This window comes from Triticum urartu, chromosome 1A (assembly GCF_056163025.1).
Source record: "Triticum urartu cultivar PI428250 chromosome 1A, HENAU_Tu73, whole genome shotgun sequence".
NCBI classification, from domain to species: domain Eukaryota; kingdom Viridiplantae; phylum Streptophyta; class Magnoliopsida; order Poales; family Poaceae; genus Triticum; species Triticum urartu.
In genome coordinates, this window is record NC_141873.1 from 590,838,593 (window position 1) to 590,855,071 (window position 16,479).

General features: G+C 46.5%; 1 protein-coding gene across 1 annotated transcript; it reads left to right on the top strand.

Annotated features, from left to right (window-relative positions):
- Nucleotides 1-265: 265 nt before the first annotated feature.
- LOC147993209 (uncharacterized) lies at nt 266-3,847 on the top strand. Its single transcript, XM_087533817.1, has 3 exons — nt 266-635; nt 707-1,392; nt 2,253-3,847. Exons 1-3 carry the CDS (start codon nt 424-426, stop codon nt 3,665-3,667), a joined length of 2,313 nt encoding a protein of 770 aa, XP_087389943.1. The 5' UTR covers nt 266-423; the 3' UTR covers nt 3,668-3,847.
- Nucleotides 3,848-16,479: the final 12,632 nt, after the last annotated feature.

The following is a 16,479-nucleotide window of genomic DNA, read 5'->3' on the forward strand; positions in this document are numbered from 1 at the left end:
TTTATTTTGATGGTTCCTTGTGGGGGTGGCACATTTGGAGCCGTTATCGCATTCCAATTCTGCTACGAACCTCGTGATAGACAAACAAATGTGTTGATAAATGGCTTTGGACGACTCCTTCATGAATTTGTCAGATTTGCATTAATTGATGGGCCTCGTCGGGCTGGCGTGGACTGGAAGAGATAATAGGTGCGTGGTGGATGGGCTTGACGGCCCACGCAGGCCCAGCAAGAAGAGAGAGAGAGAGTATAGCCAGTGTGGTGGACTGGAGCCGACTCCTCCCCCTCTTCTCCCTCGCGGCGCCTCCCCCCCTCCTCCCCCCCACCTCGCCGTCGCCGGCGCCGCGCCGGAGGCACCCGCCGCGCGCGCCCGTGCTGGCTCCGCTCGGTCCGGGGAAGGGAGATCGGTCGAATTGGTCCACAGATGGGGAAGGCGAACGGCGTCGGCGTCGGCGTCGGCGTCGACGCGGATGTGTCGGCGGTGGGGGCGCTGGTGTGGGTGCGCCGCCCCAACGGGTCGTGGTGGCCCGGCAGGGTGGCCTCGCGCCTGGAGCTCCCCGACGGCTGCCCCGCGCCGCCCCGCTCGCCGGCCACCCCCATCCTGCTCCTCGGCCGCCGCGACGGCCCCGCCTTCGTGTACGCCGCCCTCCTCCCTTCTTCCTCCTGAGCTCCCCGCCTCCGCCTCACCGTTCCTCCCTTCCTTGCAGCGAGTGGTGCAACCTGGAGAGGAGCAAGCGCGTGAAGCCCTTCCGATGCGGGGAGGCGGACCTGGACGACCTCATCCGCAGGGCCGAGGAGCAGGCGGCGCGCCGCCGCAGGGCCAGCGCCGCCAGGAACGCCCGCAAGGAGGACGCCGTGCTCCAGGCCCTCGACATCGAGCGGGCCCGCCTCCGCCTCCGCCCCAGGGCACCGCCCCCCACCGCTTCCTGCCCGCCGCCGCCGCCGCCGCCGCCCAGGAAGCGCAAGACGCCCAACGACTCCGAGGACGACGCGCCCGCCGCCAGGCGCATGAGGGACCTCACCGACATCGGATCCCCCCCGAAGCCCACCACCGGCCAGATGACAAGGAGCAGGCAGGCTCATCACGATGCCACCGCCGCCGCCGCCGCCAAGAGGAGCAAGGTGCCTCCTACCATGGACCAGGTGGACAACAACCTGCCCTGCGGGGCCTTGAGGAAGAAGGACAGGTCCCGCCCGCTCTCAGAGCTCTGCAACGGGGTCAAGCCCAGCAATGGCTTGGATATGTCGCTGGATAAGTTCAAGCCGGAGCAACCAAAGGGTGTCAACGGAACCTCCTGCGTCCCGAGGCCACTCGACGATGCGTTCGCCCGTGGTCCTGTGGATCAACCTGTCGATGCCCCCATCGCCGCGGCAACGACTATCTTGAAAGCCGGTAAACTGACCATTTCCTCTCTGTTTTTGCTATTATCTTGATTGATGCAATGCAAATTCTTCTCTAGTCCTTTGTGGGCAACAATGCCCGTTGCCACTTATATAGCTATCTATGGAAAGACTGTTTCATTAGTTGTTTCAGAGCAACTACAGTTTTAGTCTTGAATCCCTGTGCTGCAATAGATATGTAGTTATACCAATGTTGTGTGACCAAGGAAGCATGGTCCTTCTTTTGTATGAACAAGCCATGACCCTCACCTTTATGTCAATTAAACTTGAATCCTGACCCACTACTGGCCATCTGCTCATCATTATAAGTGTTTATGGTTCGTGTATCTGTTGACAAGTATAGAATGCTCACAGAACGCCTGACATATATTCACGAATGCGCAACAACTTATTTGGAATAGATGAAGCTTATTTGGAATAGATGAGTATCTAGCTTTTACAGAAAAATCAAACTTATTTGCTGACCATTGTAATGGATGACCCAACACTGCCATCTGCTAATGGATGTTTCATGCATGTGTTGAGAAGAATATAGAGTTCTCACGGTACGCCTGACATATAGTCTTGAATGTGCAATAACTTATTTGCAATAGATGAACTATCTATCTATTACAGAAAATAAATAGATAAAACCGTGGTGCTCACAGTACGTCTGGCATATAGTCATGAATGTGTAACAACTTATTTGGAATAGATGAACAATCTATCTGTTACAGGAATTAATAAATTAAACCGTGGTGCCGAGTGTTTTATGCGTTCCTATCTGCTGCTTCACATCCTGCAATGTTTCTCTTTCCACCCCTTTTTTGCACTTTTGAGGAATGCATTACTTACCAGCTTAATCTTTGCCAGATCATTTGCACGCCCACCAACCATGTGCCCCGACGAAGGCTCCTCCTACCTGGGAATGCACCAAGCGGGCTTCGAACTGCAGCAAAGATGGCATGTCTTCGCAATGTGACAGCAGAAATCCAAAGAAGAAAACCACGAGCTCTGCTGGCCATGAGGGCGGCGGCAGGACCAGGAAGGGAAGGACAGCGAAGCAAAAAGCAGCGCCAATCAACGAGGTTATCCTTTTGAAGAGAAGGACGGCGAAGAGTGCCGCCACACCTGATGAGGATGATAAAAGCCTTGTTGTGATGCTTCCTGACGCTCTCGTCCATGCGGCTCTGCGGCAGCGGTCTGAAATCAAGTGCGAGCCTGAAGAGCCCTCTGGAACTATTGGCAGGCATCATTCAAACGGCGAGACCGGTTCAGTGCCACCTGTGGTGTCGGAGCCGGCGCCGCCCCAGCGCAGAGATCTGAGGTGCCATGTTGCTGTGAAGCCAACCAAGACCCTGCAGCTGAACCCGTCCCTGTACGACGTGGAAATAAGCAGCGGGCCGGGATGCGGCGGGGGCAGCAAGGGGCGGCACGTGCCCCTCGTGTCCCTGATGAGCAGGTCGAGCAGGAGGCCCGTGGTTGGGTACCCGGTGTCCGTGGAGGTGCTGGATGCCGCGTGCTGCCACCCTCCCGCCCCGAGCGTCGACGGGGTGCCGGACGCCGCCCGCCGCCGCCCTCCTGCCCCGAGCGTCGACGGTGTACGGGACGCCGTGCGCTGCCACCCTCCTGCCCCGAGCGTCACCGGGGTGCTGGACGCCACATGCCGCCACCCACCTGCCCGGAGCATCGACGGGGTGCCGGACGCCGCGCGCCGCCACCCTCCCGCCCCAGGCGTTGGTCGGGTACGAGATGCCGTGCGGCGCCACCCTCCCGCCCCGGGCGTCGGCGGCGTCGACCACCCTCCCTCCACGAGCAGCGGCGCCCACAGGCTAGTGAAGGTGAAGGAGGAGGTGGAGGAGGAAGCCCCGCAGCGCGCTGTGCCGGCGTCGGCGCAGAGGGCGCGAGCGAAGCGCAGCCGCCGGAAGGCCTCGGAGGACGAGCTGTGGCGGCCACACAGCAAGGAGGAGGAAACCGCGGCCCCGCGGCCGGTTCGGGTGAGGAGGAGCGTGCGCAGGAAGGCGGGGTCAGAGGACGAGTCGTGGCGGCCGCACAGCAAGAAGCCTGCTGTGGCGGTATCGGCAGCGGTGTCCTCCCCAAGGAAGATGCGGAGGCTGTCATCCCTGGGCGCAACGAGCCAGCGAGGAGGGGGCGACGAGGAGAGGAGGAGGAGGAGGAAGGGGCCGGGGGCGGGGCAGCTGGTGGTGGCGTGCGTGCCGGTGCGCGTGGTGTTCAGCCGGATCAAGGAGGCGCTGGTGAGCCAGCCGCTCAAGTTGAAATCGAAATGAAATGAGGCGTTGGTTGGTTACCTACCCCTGCTGGATGTAAATGAAAGTCAAAATGTCTCTCTTGTTGTGTGCTGCTCCCAGCCATGTATGTGTTGTGTATGTACATGTACATGTGCTGTTTCTGTGTGTCTGCTCTAACTCTAGAAGATGATGAAGAAGAAGAAGATGATGATGATGATTCAGATTTAGTCTGTCTGGTCTTTTGTGGAATAACTAACTAAACCAATGTAATGTGATGTTAGCAGCAGCAGGAGGAGGAGGAGGAGGAGGGGGAGAATGATGGGCAAAGCAAAGCAGCAGAGCATATATACATGGTCTGGTCTGGTCTTTCCTTTTTGTATGTCTGTTAGGAAGTATGTATACATTTTCTTCTTGTTAGCTCAGACATAAATCAAGAAGCAACAGTCCATGTCTCATGTCTCAATAGATAGATAGATAGATAGCAATTTGTTCAGCCCAGTAGCCCACCACGCAATACAAAGAGCCCCCTGCTGCACAACCCATCAGCGCCGGCGACCAGCGAGTCTTCTTTAATTTGTGCCATGTAATTTATATGCCCATCTCATCTCATCTCATCCGTACTACACTAGTAATAGATGGAATCAATAATTGCTTGTTTATCCTCAAAAATATATATGCAACCTAAATTAGGCATGGCACACAGATTCTTTTGTTTGTTTGGATTTAATTCGTCCGTTGTCATCTCATCTTATTGGACTGTAGCCTCAAATTTAGCTCTGACACGCGGATTGTAGAGTCAAATATGTACCCTAAATTAGGCATGACACAAGATTCTAGAGTTAAAGTTTAGTTCTGATGAAATTAGAGACATTCTTTGCGCTGTTGATTGACCATACGGTCTCATCTGAACCATCAGAAATAATTATCATGTTCACAAATTGCAACGCTAGATTTTTTTTTTGCTTGTTATGTCCGCTTCAGGAGGACCTGGAAGAGGAGTTTCCCCTTAGTCTCGGAGAGGAGAAGCCTGACAAGTACACCTGTCATCGTTGGATCCGGTCAGCTCCCAAGGAACCGAGAGAGATAGGCGTCATCGTTGGATCCGGTCAGCTCCCAAGGAACCGAGAGAGATAGGCAGCTCAACACAACAGCACCACCCCGACGCACATTTTTTGAGCACCTGCACCCCGGCCCTGCTATCTTGACCCTTGAATGTCGCTTTAATATATGCGCGACTCAACTAACTTTTACATGAAATTTCTTTTTTTTGTTTCTCTCATATAAAACATGTATTGAAGTTCAAACATTTGCAGTGCGGCAAAGCTTTCTAACTAAAATTTAGGATAAATCTTTCAAAAAACTTGGTCCGACGTAAATATTAAAAATAAATCAAGAAAAATACTTATTTTGTATATTTATGTATGACCAAAAAATCTAAAAGTTTTATCCTAGATTCTAGTTAGAAAGACTTGTTGTTCTACAAAGGTTTGAATTTCAAGACATGTTTTATATGAGAGAAACAAAAAATAGAAATGTACTTGCACATATCGCGATTCGGGGATTTTTTTTTTTTGTAAAGGAGGAAGACCCCGGCCTCTGCATCTGGGCGATGCACGCAACCACTTTATTAATTATTCACAAAAGACCTTATAAAAAAATATAACAGTAAGTCTGAAGCCACCTGGGTGTAGGTGCTCTAAAACATATTTTCAAGCACCACGTCGACGTTGAATGCCTCCATGGTGGAAACCAAACCAACTAGGTACTTGCTTGTGAGCGTCTATTCATCAATCAATTAGAATGATATCTTTAAGGAATGGAATGCAAACCAAATTAACCAAATGTTTTAGTTTTAGAGGGCAGAGTGTCGCTAGCTTGCAACCTTTGTTACCTAGTACTCTTCAAGAACAAAAATAGAGAGGCGAGATCGAATTCGAAATGCAGTCTAGTATGTCTAGGAGTAGAATGCAGATGTAAGTCACGTGAATGTGGTATGCCGCTAGAATCTGAAGATGAGCTACTACATGGAAATATCAAAATAGGACACATCCTGTGTCATTTATTTCCATGGTAGTACCTAATCTGACCAATGTTACAAGACATGTTCTGGATTCTACTGGGTTCATTAGAACTGAGAATTGCTTACACATTCTCAATTTTTAGCTATAAAGTTTGGCCAAAGAAAATCGAGAATGCACTTTGCTTTTTCTGCTACACATCTGTCATATTTTGTTTATTGTTTGTCCCCAAAAGGATGGTAATGTTTTATCTGAATATGTGGTGTGTCCTCTAATCTTCCCAATTAACATTGTAGGTGTTGCAAGATGTTTTACATATGGAGGGAGCAAGAACAGTGCACTGCATGATCCTAATGTACTTCCACGGGATAATTTTTGTCGAAGGAGAAGTACATGTCCAAGGCGGAGAAACAAACATCAGGGAAATCATTTCCATGAGAAGCTTTTTAAGTTGAAGGACATGGTGAAAATAGAGGTCGGGGCTGAGCTATGAAGTACGTACATTAAGGGTGTCTTTGGTTGCCCGCATAAGGCCCAACCAGACCCGCGTGGGAAGTGTTGAGTAAATATGTAGTTTTTCGATTAATTAATCCAAGAATAAATCACAAACACATACTGGTACTCAATCATGCAAGCACATACTATGCTAATTGCAGACACATCTACGTATAATTCTAGCATGGCTAAAACAGAAATCAACAGGAGCGGGATAAATGAGTTATACCCTGCACTGGGCCAGGCAGAAGCCGCGGCGGCAGCGGCGGCAGTGGCGGCGTCCTCGGCGGCCTTCTTGTCGGCTTTGAGTTTCTCGGCAGCGGCACGTTCGGCGGCGGTGGACATGGGGATGACGAGGGCAGCGCGGACGTAGAGGAAGTAGACAAACAGAGGCAAGCAGTCGCGTAGTCGCTTCCCAAAAATCTACTCGCCCTTCTCCCATACAGGATCCAGAGAGGCGTGGTTTCAGCGACCTGCTCTCCCGTCGACCGTGTACGTGGCGGACGGGGTGGAGTCGCCGGCGGCAGCAGCAACAAAGGAACGACGGTGGGCGTGGAGGCAGAGATGCGATCTATTACGCGTGACGGCTAGGGTTGGGAGATGCCCCCCCCCCACACACACAGAGTATATATATATATGCGTAGCCGCGTGGAGATACGTGGGCTAAGCCCACGTCCAAGTTGGTAACAGCCCACGATCCGACATCTCAGATCGTGATCCACCTGTCAATAACTCTCCGTTTCTGACCGGCAAAATAGGCGCATATATGTGATCTCGGCTCGGCTCATTCCCGCAACTCGCGGCGCGGTGGAGGAGTGTGCGAGGGCCTCTTATATTCTCAAGCTCCAATAGCATGTGGAAGAGAATCCCTTATAAAGAGATCCAACTCCTCCTCTAGCGGGGTGGGACTAAACTTCCCACTACACCTAGTGCCATATAACTCACATGGGCCCTTAGAGATTTTCTGAAATTGTTAGATGGGCCTAAAGCCCACCCCAATATTTCAACAATCCCCACTAGATCTCGAGGGCCCATTGTGTCATCTGTTCCAATTGCTGTTTAATATACGAGTGGTTCAGTGAAGACTTGTTAAGGTTGAACTTCACCTAGAGCAAATAGCTTCACTCCTTCACAACTGAACAATGGACTATACCTTGAATTGTCAGTTTGGCATAAAGAAGCTTCACCACATGTCTTACTAGTACTAGGCCGCCGAAGGCTGACCCCTCGGGTGAAGCATATAAGTCACACTCCTGGCCAATTCATGAGCTTACCAGAGATCACCTCAATCTCATAGACTATGACTAGCAGTCGGGCTCATGTAGGTGTGTTCCTCCAAAGATCGCTCTGTAGGATAGATCTTGCTCACATAAGCTTTGGAACACATTAAGACAATAGTCATCCTACCATATAGCATCGAGAGTATTGCATCTCCAACAGTGGGTTAGTATAGTTAATCTCCTCAGTTCACCACTGGATTGTTTTCCCAGGTTCTACTTCACGGGATCTCCGATCACATAGGCTGGGTTACCACCATGGCAACTCATGTGGGTTTCATACCCATCTCCCTCAATGCATTATCTATCACAACATGCGATAGCCCTTTTGTAAAAGGATCTGCCAGATTCTTAGCCGTTTGGACATAGTCCAACGCTATCACTCCGGAGTTTCTTTATTTTCTAACAGCTTATATTCTCATTCTTATGTGTTTGTTGGACTTCATGTTGTTCTTTGAACTCTTCGCCTTGGTGACAATAGTCTGATTGTCACAGTTCATAAGGATAGCCGGAACCGGCTTCTCAACCAATGGCAAGTCCATCAAAAGATCTCGAAACCATCCTGCTTTGACAACATACATGTCTAACGATGTTAATTTTGCTTCCATTGTCGATCTCGTTAAGATCATTTTCTTGCAAGACTTCCAGGAAACGGCGCCACCTCCAAAAGTAAACATATACTCGGTTGTTGCCTTCATCTCATCAGCATCAGAGATCCAATTCGCATCACTATACCCTTCAATTACCGACGGGTATCTGGTATAGTGAAGTCCATAGTTCACAGTACCTTTCAGATAGCGCATAACTCTTTCAACAGCATGCCAATGTACATCACCCGGTTCGGAAAAAACCCGGCTCAGTTTGCTCACAGCAAACGCGATGCCAGGCCTCATTGCGCTCGCTAGGTACATGAGTGAACCAATAATTTGAGAGTATCTTAATTGATCCTTAGATGTACCTTTGAACTTTCAATCAACACACTAGGATCATATAGTGTTTGTGAAGGAAATATGCCCTAGAGGCAATAATAAAGTTGTTATTTATATTTCCTTATATCATGATAAATGTTTATTATTCATGCTAGAATTGTATTAACCAGAAACTTAGTACATGTGTGAATACATAGACAAACAGAGTGTCCCTAGTATGGCTCTACTTGACTAGCTCGTTAATCAAAGATGGTTAAGTTTCCTAACCATAGACATGTGTTGTCATTTGATGAACGGGATCACATCATTAGAGAATGATGTGATGTACATGACCCATCTGTTAGCTTAGCATAAATTATCGTTTAGTTTTATTGCTATTGCTTTCATCATGACTTATACATGTTCCTCTGACTATGAGATTATGCAACTCCCGAATACCGGAGGAACACCTTGTGTGCTATCAAATGTCACAGCGTAACTGGGTGATTATAAAGATGCTCTACAGGTGTCTCCGATGGTGTTTGTTGAATTGCCATAGATCAAGATTAGGATTTTTCACTCCGTGTATCAAAGAGGTATCTCTCGGCCTTCTCGGTAATGCTCATCACTATAAGCCTTGCAAGCAATGTGACTAATGATTTAGTTGCGGGATGATGCATTACGGAACGAGTAAAGAGACTTGCCGGTGACGAGATTGAACTAGGTACGATGATACCGACGATCAAATCTCGGGCAAGTAACATACCGATGACAAAGGGAACAACGTATGTTGTTGTGCGGTTTGACCGATAAAGATCTTTGTAGAATATGTAGGAACCAATATGAGCATCCAGGTTCCGCTATTTGTTATTGACCGGAGATGTGTATCGGTCATGTCTACATAGTTCTCGAACCCGTAGGGTCCGCACGCTTAACGTTCGATGACGATATGTATTATGAGTTATGTGATTTGTTGTACGGAAGGTTGTTGGAGTCCCGGATGAGATCACGGACATGACAAGGAGTCTCGAAATGGTCGAGAGGTAAAGATTCATATATTGGAAGGCTATATTCATACATCGGAAAGGTCCCGAGTGATTCGCGTATTTTTTGGAGAACCGGGGGGTTACGGGAATTCACTAGGGGAAATATTGGGCCTTATTGGGCTTTAGTGGAAAGGAGAGAAGGGCCAAAAGGGGAGGCAACACGCCCCCCATGGGTTGGTCCGAATTGGACTAGGAGGGGGCGGCACCCCCCTCTTTCCTTCTCCCTCTCCCTCTCCTTCCTTCTTCTCCTACTTGGAGTACTAGGAAAGGGGGAAACCTACTCCTACCAGGAGTAGTAATCCCCCCTTTGGGCGCGCCCTTGAGGCCGACCCTTCTCCTCCTTCCCTCCTTTATATACGGGGGAGGGGGGCACCCCATAGAGACACAAGTTGATCTTTTAGATGTGTGCGGTGCCCCCCTCCACAGTTACACACCTCGGTCATATCGTCGTAGTGCTTAGGCGAAGCCCTGCGCCGGTAACTTCATCATCACCATCACCATGCCGTCGTGCTGACGGAACTCTACCTCGGCCTCAACTGGATCAAGATTTCTAGGGACGTCACCGAGCTAAACATGTGCTGATTGCGGAGGTTGTTGGGGAACGTAGTAATTTCAAAAAATTTCCTACGCACACGCAAGATCATGGTGATGCATAGCAACGAGAGGGGAGAGTGTTGTCTACGTACCCACGCAGACCGACTGCGGAAGCGATCACACAACATAGAGGAAGTAGTCGTACGTCTTCCCGATCCGACCGATCCAAGCACCGTTACTCCGGCACCTCCGAGTTCTTAGCATACGTACAGCTCGATGACGATCCCCGGGCTCCGATCCAGCAAAGCGTCGGGGAAGAGTTCCGTCAGCACGACGGCGTGGTGACGATCTTGATGTTCTACCGTCGCAGGGCTTCGCCTAAGCACTGCTACAATATGATCGAGGTGGAATATGGTGGCAGGGGGCACCGCACACGACTAAGGAACGATCTCAAGGATCAACTTGTGTGTCTAGAGGTGCCCCCTTGCCTCAGTATATAAAGGATCCAAGGGGGAGGGGTTCGGCCGGCCCTACGGTGGCGCAGGAGGAGTCCTACTCCTACCGGGAGTAGGACTCCCCCCCCAATCCTAGTTGGAATAGGAATCCTTGAGTGGGGAGAGAGAGAAGCGGGGCCGGCCACCTCTCCTAGTCCTAATAGGACTAGGGGAGGGGGGAGGCGCATAGCCCACCTTGGGCTGCCCCTTTCACCTTTCCACTAAAGCCCACTAAGGCCCATATGGTTCCCGGGGGGTTCCGGTAACCTCCCGGTACTCCGGTAAAATCCCGATTTCACCCGGAACACTTCCGATATCCAAACATAGGCTTCCAATATATCAATCTTTATGTCTCGACCATTTCGAGACTCCTCGTCATGTCCGTGATCACATCCGGGACTCCGAACAACCTTCGGTACATCAAAATGCATAAACTCATAATAACTGTCATCGTAACGTTAAGCGTGCGGACCCTACGGTTCGAGAACAATGTAGACATGACTGAGACACATCTCCGGTCAATAACCAATAGCGGGACCTGGATGCCCATATTGGCTCCTACATATTCTACGAAGATCTTTATCGGTCAGACCGCATAACAACATACGTTGTTCCCTTTGTCATCGGTATGTTACTTTCCCGAGATTCGATCGTCGGTATCCAATACCTAGTTCAATCTCGTTACTGGCAAGTCTCTTTACTCGTTCCGTAATACATCATCCCGCCACTAACTCATTAGTTGCAATGCTTGCAAGGCTTATGTGATGTGCATTACCGAGAGGGCCCAGAGATACCTCTCCGACAATCGGAGTGACAAATCCTAATCTCGAAATACGCCAACCCAACATGTACCTTTGGACACACCTGTAGTGCTCCTTTATAATCACCCAGTTACGTTGTGACGTTTGGTAGCACCCAAAGTGTTCCTCCGGCAAACGGGAGTTGCATAATCTCATAGTTATAGGAACATGTATAAGTCATGAAGAAAGCAATAGCAACATACTAAACGATCGGGTGCTAAGCTAATGGAATGGGTCATGTCAATCAGATCATTCAACTAATGATGTGACCTCGTGAATCAAATAACAACTCTTTTGTCCATGGTTAGGAAACATAACCATCTTTGATTAACGAGCTAGTCAAGTAGAGGCATACTAGTGACAATCTGTTTGTCTATGTATTCACACATGTATTATGTTTCCGGTTAATACAATTCTAGCATGAATAATAAACATTTATCATGATATAAGGAAATAAATAATAACTTTATTATTGCCTCTTGGGCATATTTCCTTCAGTCTCCCACTTGCACTAGAGTCAATAATCTAGATCACATCGCTATGTGATTAACACCAATAGTTCACAGTTTTTCAGGCCAGTTCTTTCCAGGAGCTTTTCTACTTACCTATGACTGAACTAGCCTTCCAAGAAATGCAATAGCTCTCCTCATTAATGGGGTCTTTCCATTTGGATAATCAATCTAATGACCACTGGGGATGGAGGCATGGCAAGAAATCAGAGTATACAGCAAAAAAGTTTTATGATTTTGTCTATCAGCCAATGGTCTCAAACCCCATCTTGGGATGGATATGGAAAAGTTGCTGCACTATGTCGATCAAGATGTTTGCTTGGCTTGTCATCATGGACAGGATTAACACCAAGGACATGATTCAGAGGAGACATTGGAGAATCAATGAAGGGCCTGAATGTGTTCTTTGTCTGACTGGAGCTCTGGAGGACAGAAATCACCTGTTCTTCCAGTGCAATTTTAGTGCTCGAGTATGGAACTACCTACAAATTGAATGGAAAAATGGTGACGATATGGTGGACATTGCTCATCATGCAAGGAAGGATTTTAACAAACCTTTTTTTGGGGAGGTGGTTTTCTTGGCCTGGTGGAATATTTGGAAGATCAGGAATGATAGAACTTTCAGGAACATTCAACCCTCGTTCAGGGCATGGAGGAATAGCTTCATTCATGATACCACTCTGCTCTCCCACCGAATAAAATGGAAATTTAGAGACGCCCTTCTTAAGTGGATTGATTTTCTTCCTCCTTGAGGAGAGTTCCTGTTTGGCTCTTTTATTTATTTTGTAATTTATAGGTATAGTGCTCCCATACCCTGTATAGTTTTTATTCCTCTTTCTTTCTTTTTTTCTTTGTTTATCTTTTTCTTTCCTCACCTTGAGGAAACCCTGTATGTGTTTGGTTTTTTTTAATAAAATGCTGTGGGGTGTAAGCCCTGCAGTCTTCATGGTCAAAAAAAAACACCAATAGTTCACATCTTTATGTGATTGGTTCACATCTCCATGTGACTAACACCCAAAGGGTTTACTAGATTCAATAATCTAGTTCACATCACTATGTGATTAATACCCAAAGAGTGATCATGTTTTGCTTGTGAGAGAAATTTAGTCAACGGGCCTGCCATATTCAGATCCTTATGTATTTTGCAAAATTCTATGTCTACAATGCTCTGCACGGAGCTACTCTAGCTAATTGCTCCCACTTTCAATATGTATCCAGATTGAGACTTAGAATCATCTGGATCAGTGTCAAAAACTTGCATTGACGTAACCCTTTACGACGAACCTTTTTGTCACGTCCATAACCGAGAAACATATCCTTATTTCACTAAGGATAATTCTGACCGCTGTCCAGTGATCTACTCCTAGATCACTATTGTACTCCCTTGCCAAATCAGTGCAGGGTATACAATAGATCTGGTACACAGCATGACATACTTTATAGAACCTATGGCCAAGGCATAGGGAATGACTTTCATTCTCTTTCTATCTTCTGCCGTGGTCGGGCTTTGAGTCTTACTCAACTTCACACCTTGTAATACAGGCAAGAACTCTTTCTTTGACTGCTCCATTTTGAACTACTTCAAAATATTGTCAAGGTATGTACTCATTGAAAAAACTTATCAAGCGTCTTGATCTATCTCTATAGATCTTGAAGCTCAATATGTAAGCAGCTTTACCGAAGGCTTTCTTTGAAAAACTCCTTCCAAACACTCCTTTATGCTTTACAGAATAATTCTACATTATTTCCGATCAACAATATGTCATTCACACATACTTATCAGAAATGATGTAGTGCTCCCACACACTTTCTTGTAAATACAGGCTTCACCGCAAGTCTGTATAAAACTATATGCTTTGATCAACTCATCAAAGCGTATATTCCAACTCCGAGATGCTTGCACCAGTCCACAGATGGATCGCTGGAGCTTGCACATTTTGTTAGCACCTTTTGGTTTGACAAAACCTTCTGGTTGCATCATATACAACTCTTCTTTAATAAATCCATTAAGGAATGCAGTTTTGTTTATCCATTTGCCAGATTTCATAAAATGCGACAATTACTAACATGATTCGGACAGACTTTAAGCATAGATACGAGTGAGAAACTCTCATCGTAGTCAACACCTTGAATTTGTTGAAAACCTTTTGCGACAATTCTAGCTTTGTAGATAGTAACACTACTATCAGCGTCCGTCTTCCTCTTGAAGATCCATTTATTCTCAATTGCTTGCCGATCATCGGGCAATTCAACCAAAGTCCATACTTTGTTCTCATACATGGATCATATCTCAGATTTCATGGCCTCAAACCATTTCGCGGAATCTGGGCTCATCATCGCTTCCTCATAGTTCGCAAGTTCATCATGGTCTAGTAACATGACTTCCAGAACAGGATTACTGTACCACTCTTGTGCGGATCTTACTCTGGTTTACCTACGAGATTCAGTAGTAACTTGATCTGAAGTTACATGATCATCATCATTAGCTTCCTCACTAATTGGTGTAGTAGTCACAAGAACAGATTTCTGTGATGAACTACTTCCCAATAAGGGAGAAGGTACAATTACCTTATCAAGTTTTCTACTTTCCTCCCACTCACTTCTTTCGAGAGAAACTCCTTCTCTAGAAAGTTTCTGAATTTAGCAACAAAAGTCTTGCCTTTGGATCTGTGATAGAAGGTGTATCCAATAGTTTCCTTTGGATATCCTATGAAGACACATTTCTCCGATTTGGGTTTGAGCTTATCAGGTTGAAACTTTTTCACATAAGCATTGCAACCTCAAACTTTAAGAAACGACAACTTTGGTTTCTTGCCAAACCACAGTTCAGATTGTGTCGTCTCAACGGACTTAGATGGTGCCCTTTTAAACGTGAATGCAGCTGTCTCTAATGCATAACCCCAAAACGATAGTGGTAGATCGGTAAGAGACATCATAGATCGCACCATATCTAATAAAGTACGGTTATGACGTTCGGACACACCATTACATTGTGGTGTTCCAGGCGGCGTGAGTGGTGAAACTATTTCACATTGTTTTTAACTGAAGGCCAAACTCGTAACTCAAATACTCTTCTCTACGATCAGATCGTAGAAACTTTATTTTCTTGTTACTTCACTCTGAAATTCTTTGAACTTTTCAAATGTTTCAGACTTATGTTTCATCAAGTAGATATACTCATATCTGCTCAAATCATCTGTGAAGATCAGAAAATAATGATACCTGTCGCGAGCCTCAATATTCATCGGACCACATACATCAGTATGTATGATTTCCAACAAATCTGTTGCTCGCTCCATTGTTCCGAAGAACAGAGTCTTAGTCATCTTGCCCATGAGGCATGGTTCGCAAGCATCAACTGATTCATAATCAAGTGATTCCAAAAGCCCATCAGCATGGAGTTTCTTCATGCGCTTTACACCAATATGACCTAAACGGCTGTGCTACAAATAAGTTGCACTATCATTATTAACTTTGCATCTTTTGGTTTTAATATTATGATTATGTGTATCACTATGAGCGAGATCCAACGAACTATTTTCATTGGGTGTGTAACCATATAAGGTTTTATTCATATAAACAGAACAACAATTTATTCTCTTACTTAAATGAATAACCGTATTACAATAAACATGATCAAATCATATTTATGCTCAACGCAAACACCAAATAACACTCATTTAGGTTCAACACTAATCTCGAATTTATAGGGAGTGTGCGATGATGATCATATCAATCTTGGAACCACTTCCAACACACATCGTCACTTTACCTTTAACTAGTCTCTGTTTATTCTGCAACTCCCGTTTCGAGTTACTAATCTTAGCAACTAAACTAGTATCAAATACTGAGGGTTTGCTATAAACACTAGTAAAGTACACATCAATAACATATATATCAAATATACTTATGTTTACTTTGCCATCCTTCTTATCCGCCAATCACTTGGGGTAGTTCCGCTTCCAGTGACCAGTCCCTTTGCAGTAGAAGCACTTAGTCTCAGGCTTAGGACCAGACTTGGGCTTCTTCACTTGAGCAGCAACTTGCTTGCTATTCTTCTTGAAGTTCCCCTTCTTCCCTCTGCCCTTTTCTTGAAACTAGTGATCTTGTCAACCACCAACACTTTGATGTTTTTCTTGATTTCTACCTTCGTTGATTTTAGCATCATGAAGAGCTTGGGAGTTGTTTTCGTTATCCCTTGCATATTATAGTTCATCACGAAGTTCTACTAACTTGGTGATGGTGACTAGAGAATTCTGTCAATCACTATCTTATCTGGAAGATTAACTCCCACTTGATTCAAGTGATTGTAGTACTCAGACAATCTGAGCACATGCTCACTAGTTGAGTGATTCTCCTCCATCTTTTAGCTATAGAACTTGTTGGAGACTTCATATCTCTCAACTCGGGTATTTGCTTGAAATATTAACTTCAACTCCTAGAACATCTCATATGCTCCATGACGTTTCAAAATGTCTTTGAAGTCCCGATTCTAAGCCATTAAGCATGGTGCACTAAACTATCAAGTAGTCATCATATTGAGCTAGCCAAACGTTCATAACGTCTGCATTTGCTCCTGCAATAGGTTCGTCACCTAGCGGTGCATCAAGGACATAATTCTTCTGTGCAGCAATGAGGATAAACCTCAGATCACGGATCCAATCCGCATCATTGCTACTAACATCTTTCAACACAATTTTCTCTAGGAACATATCAAAATAAACATATGAAAGCAACAACGCGAGCTATTGATCTACAACATAGATTGCA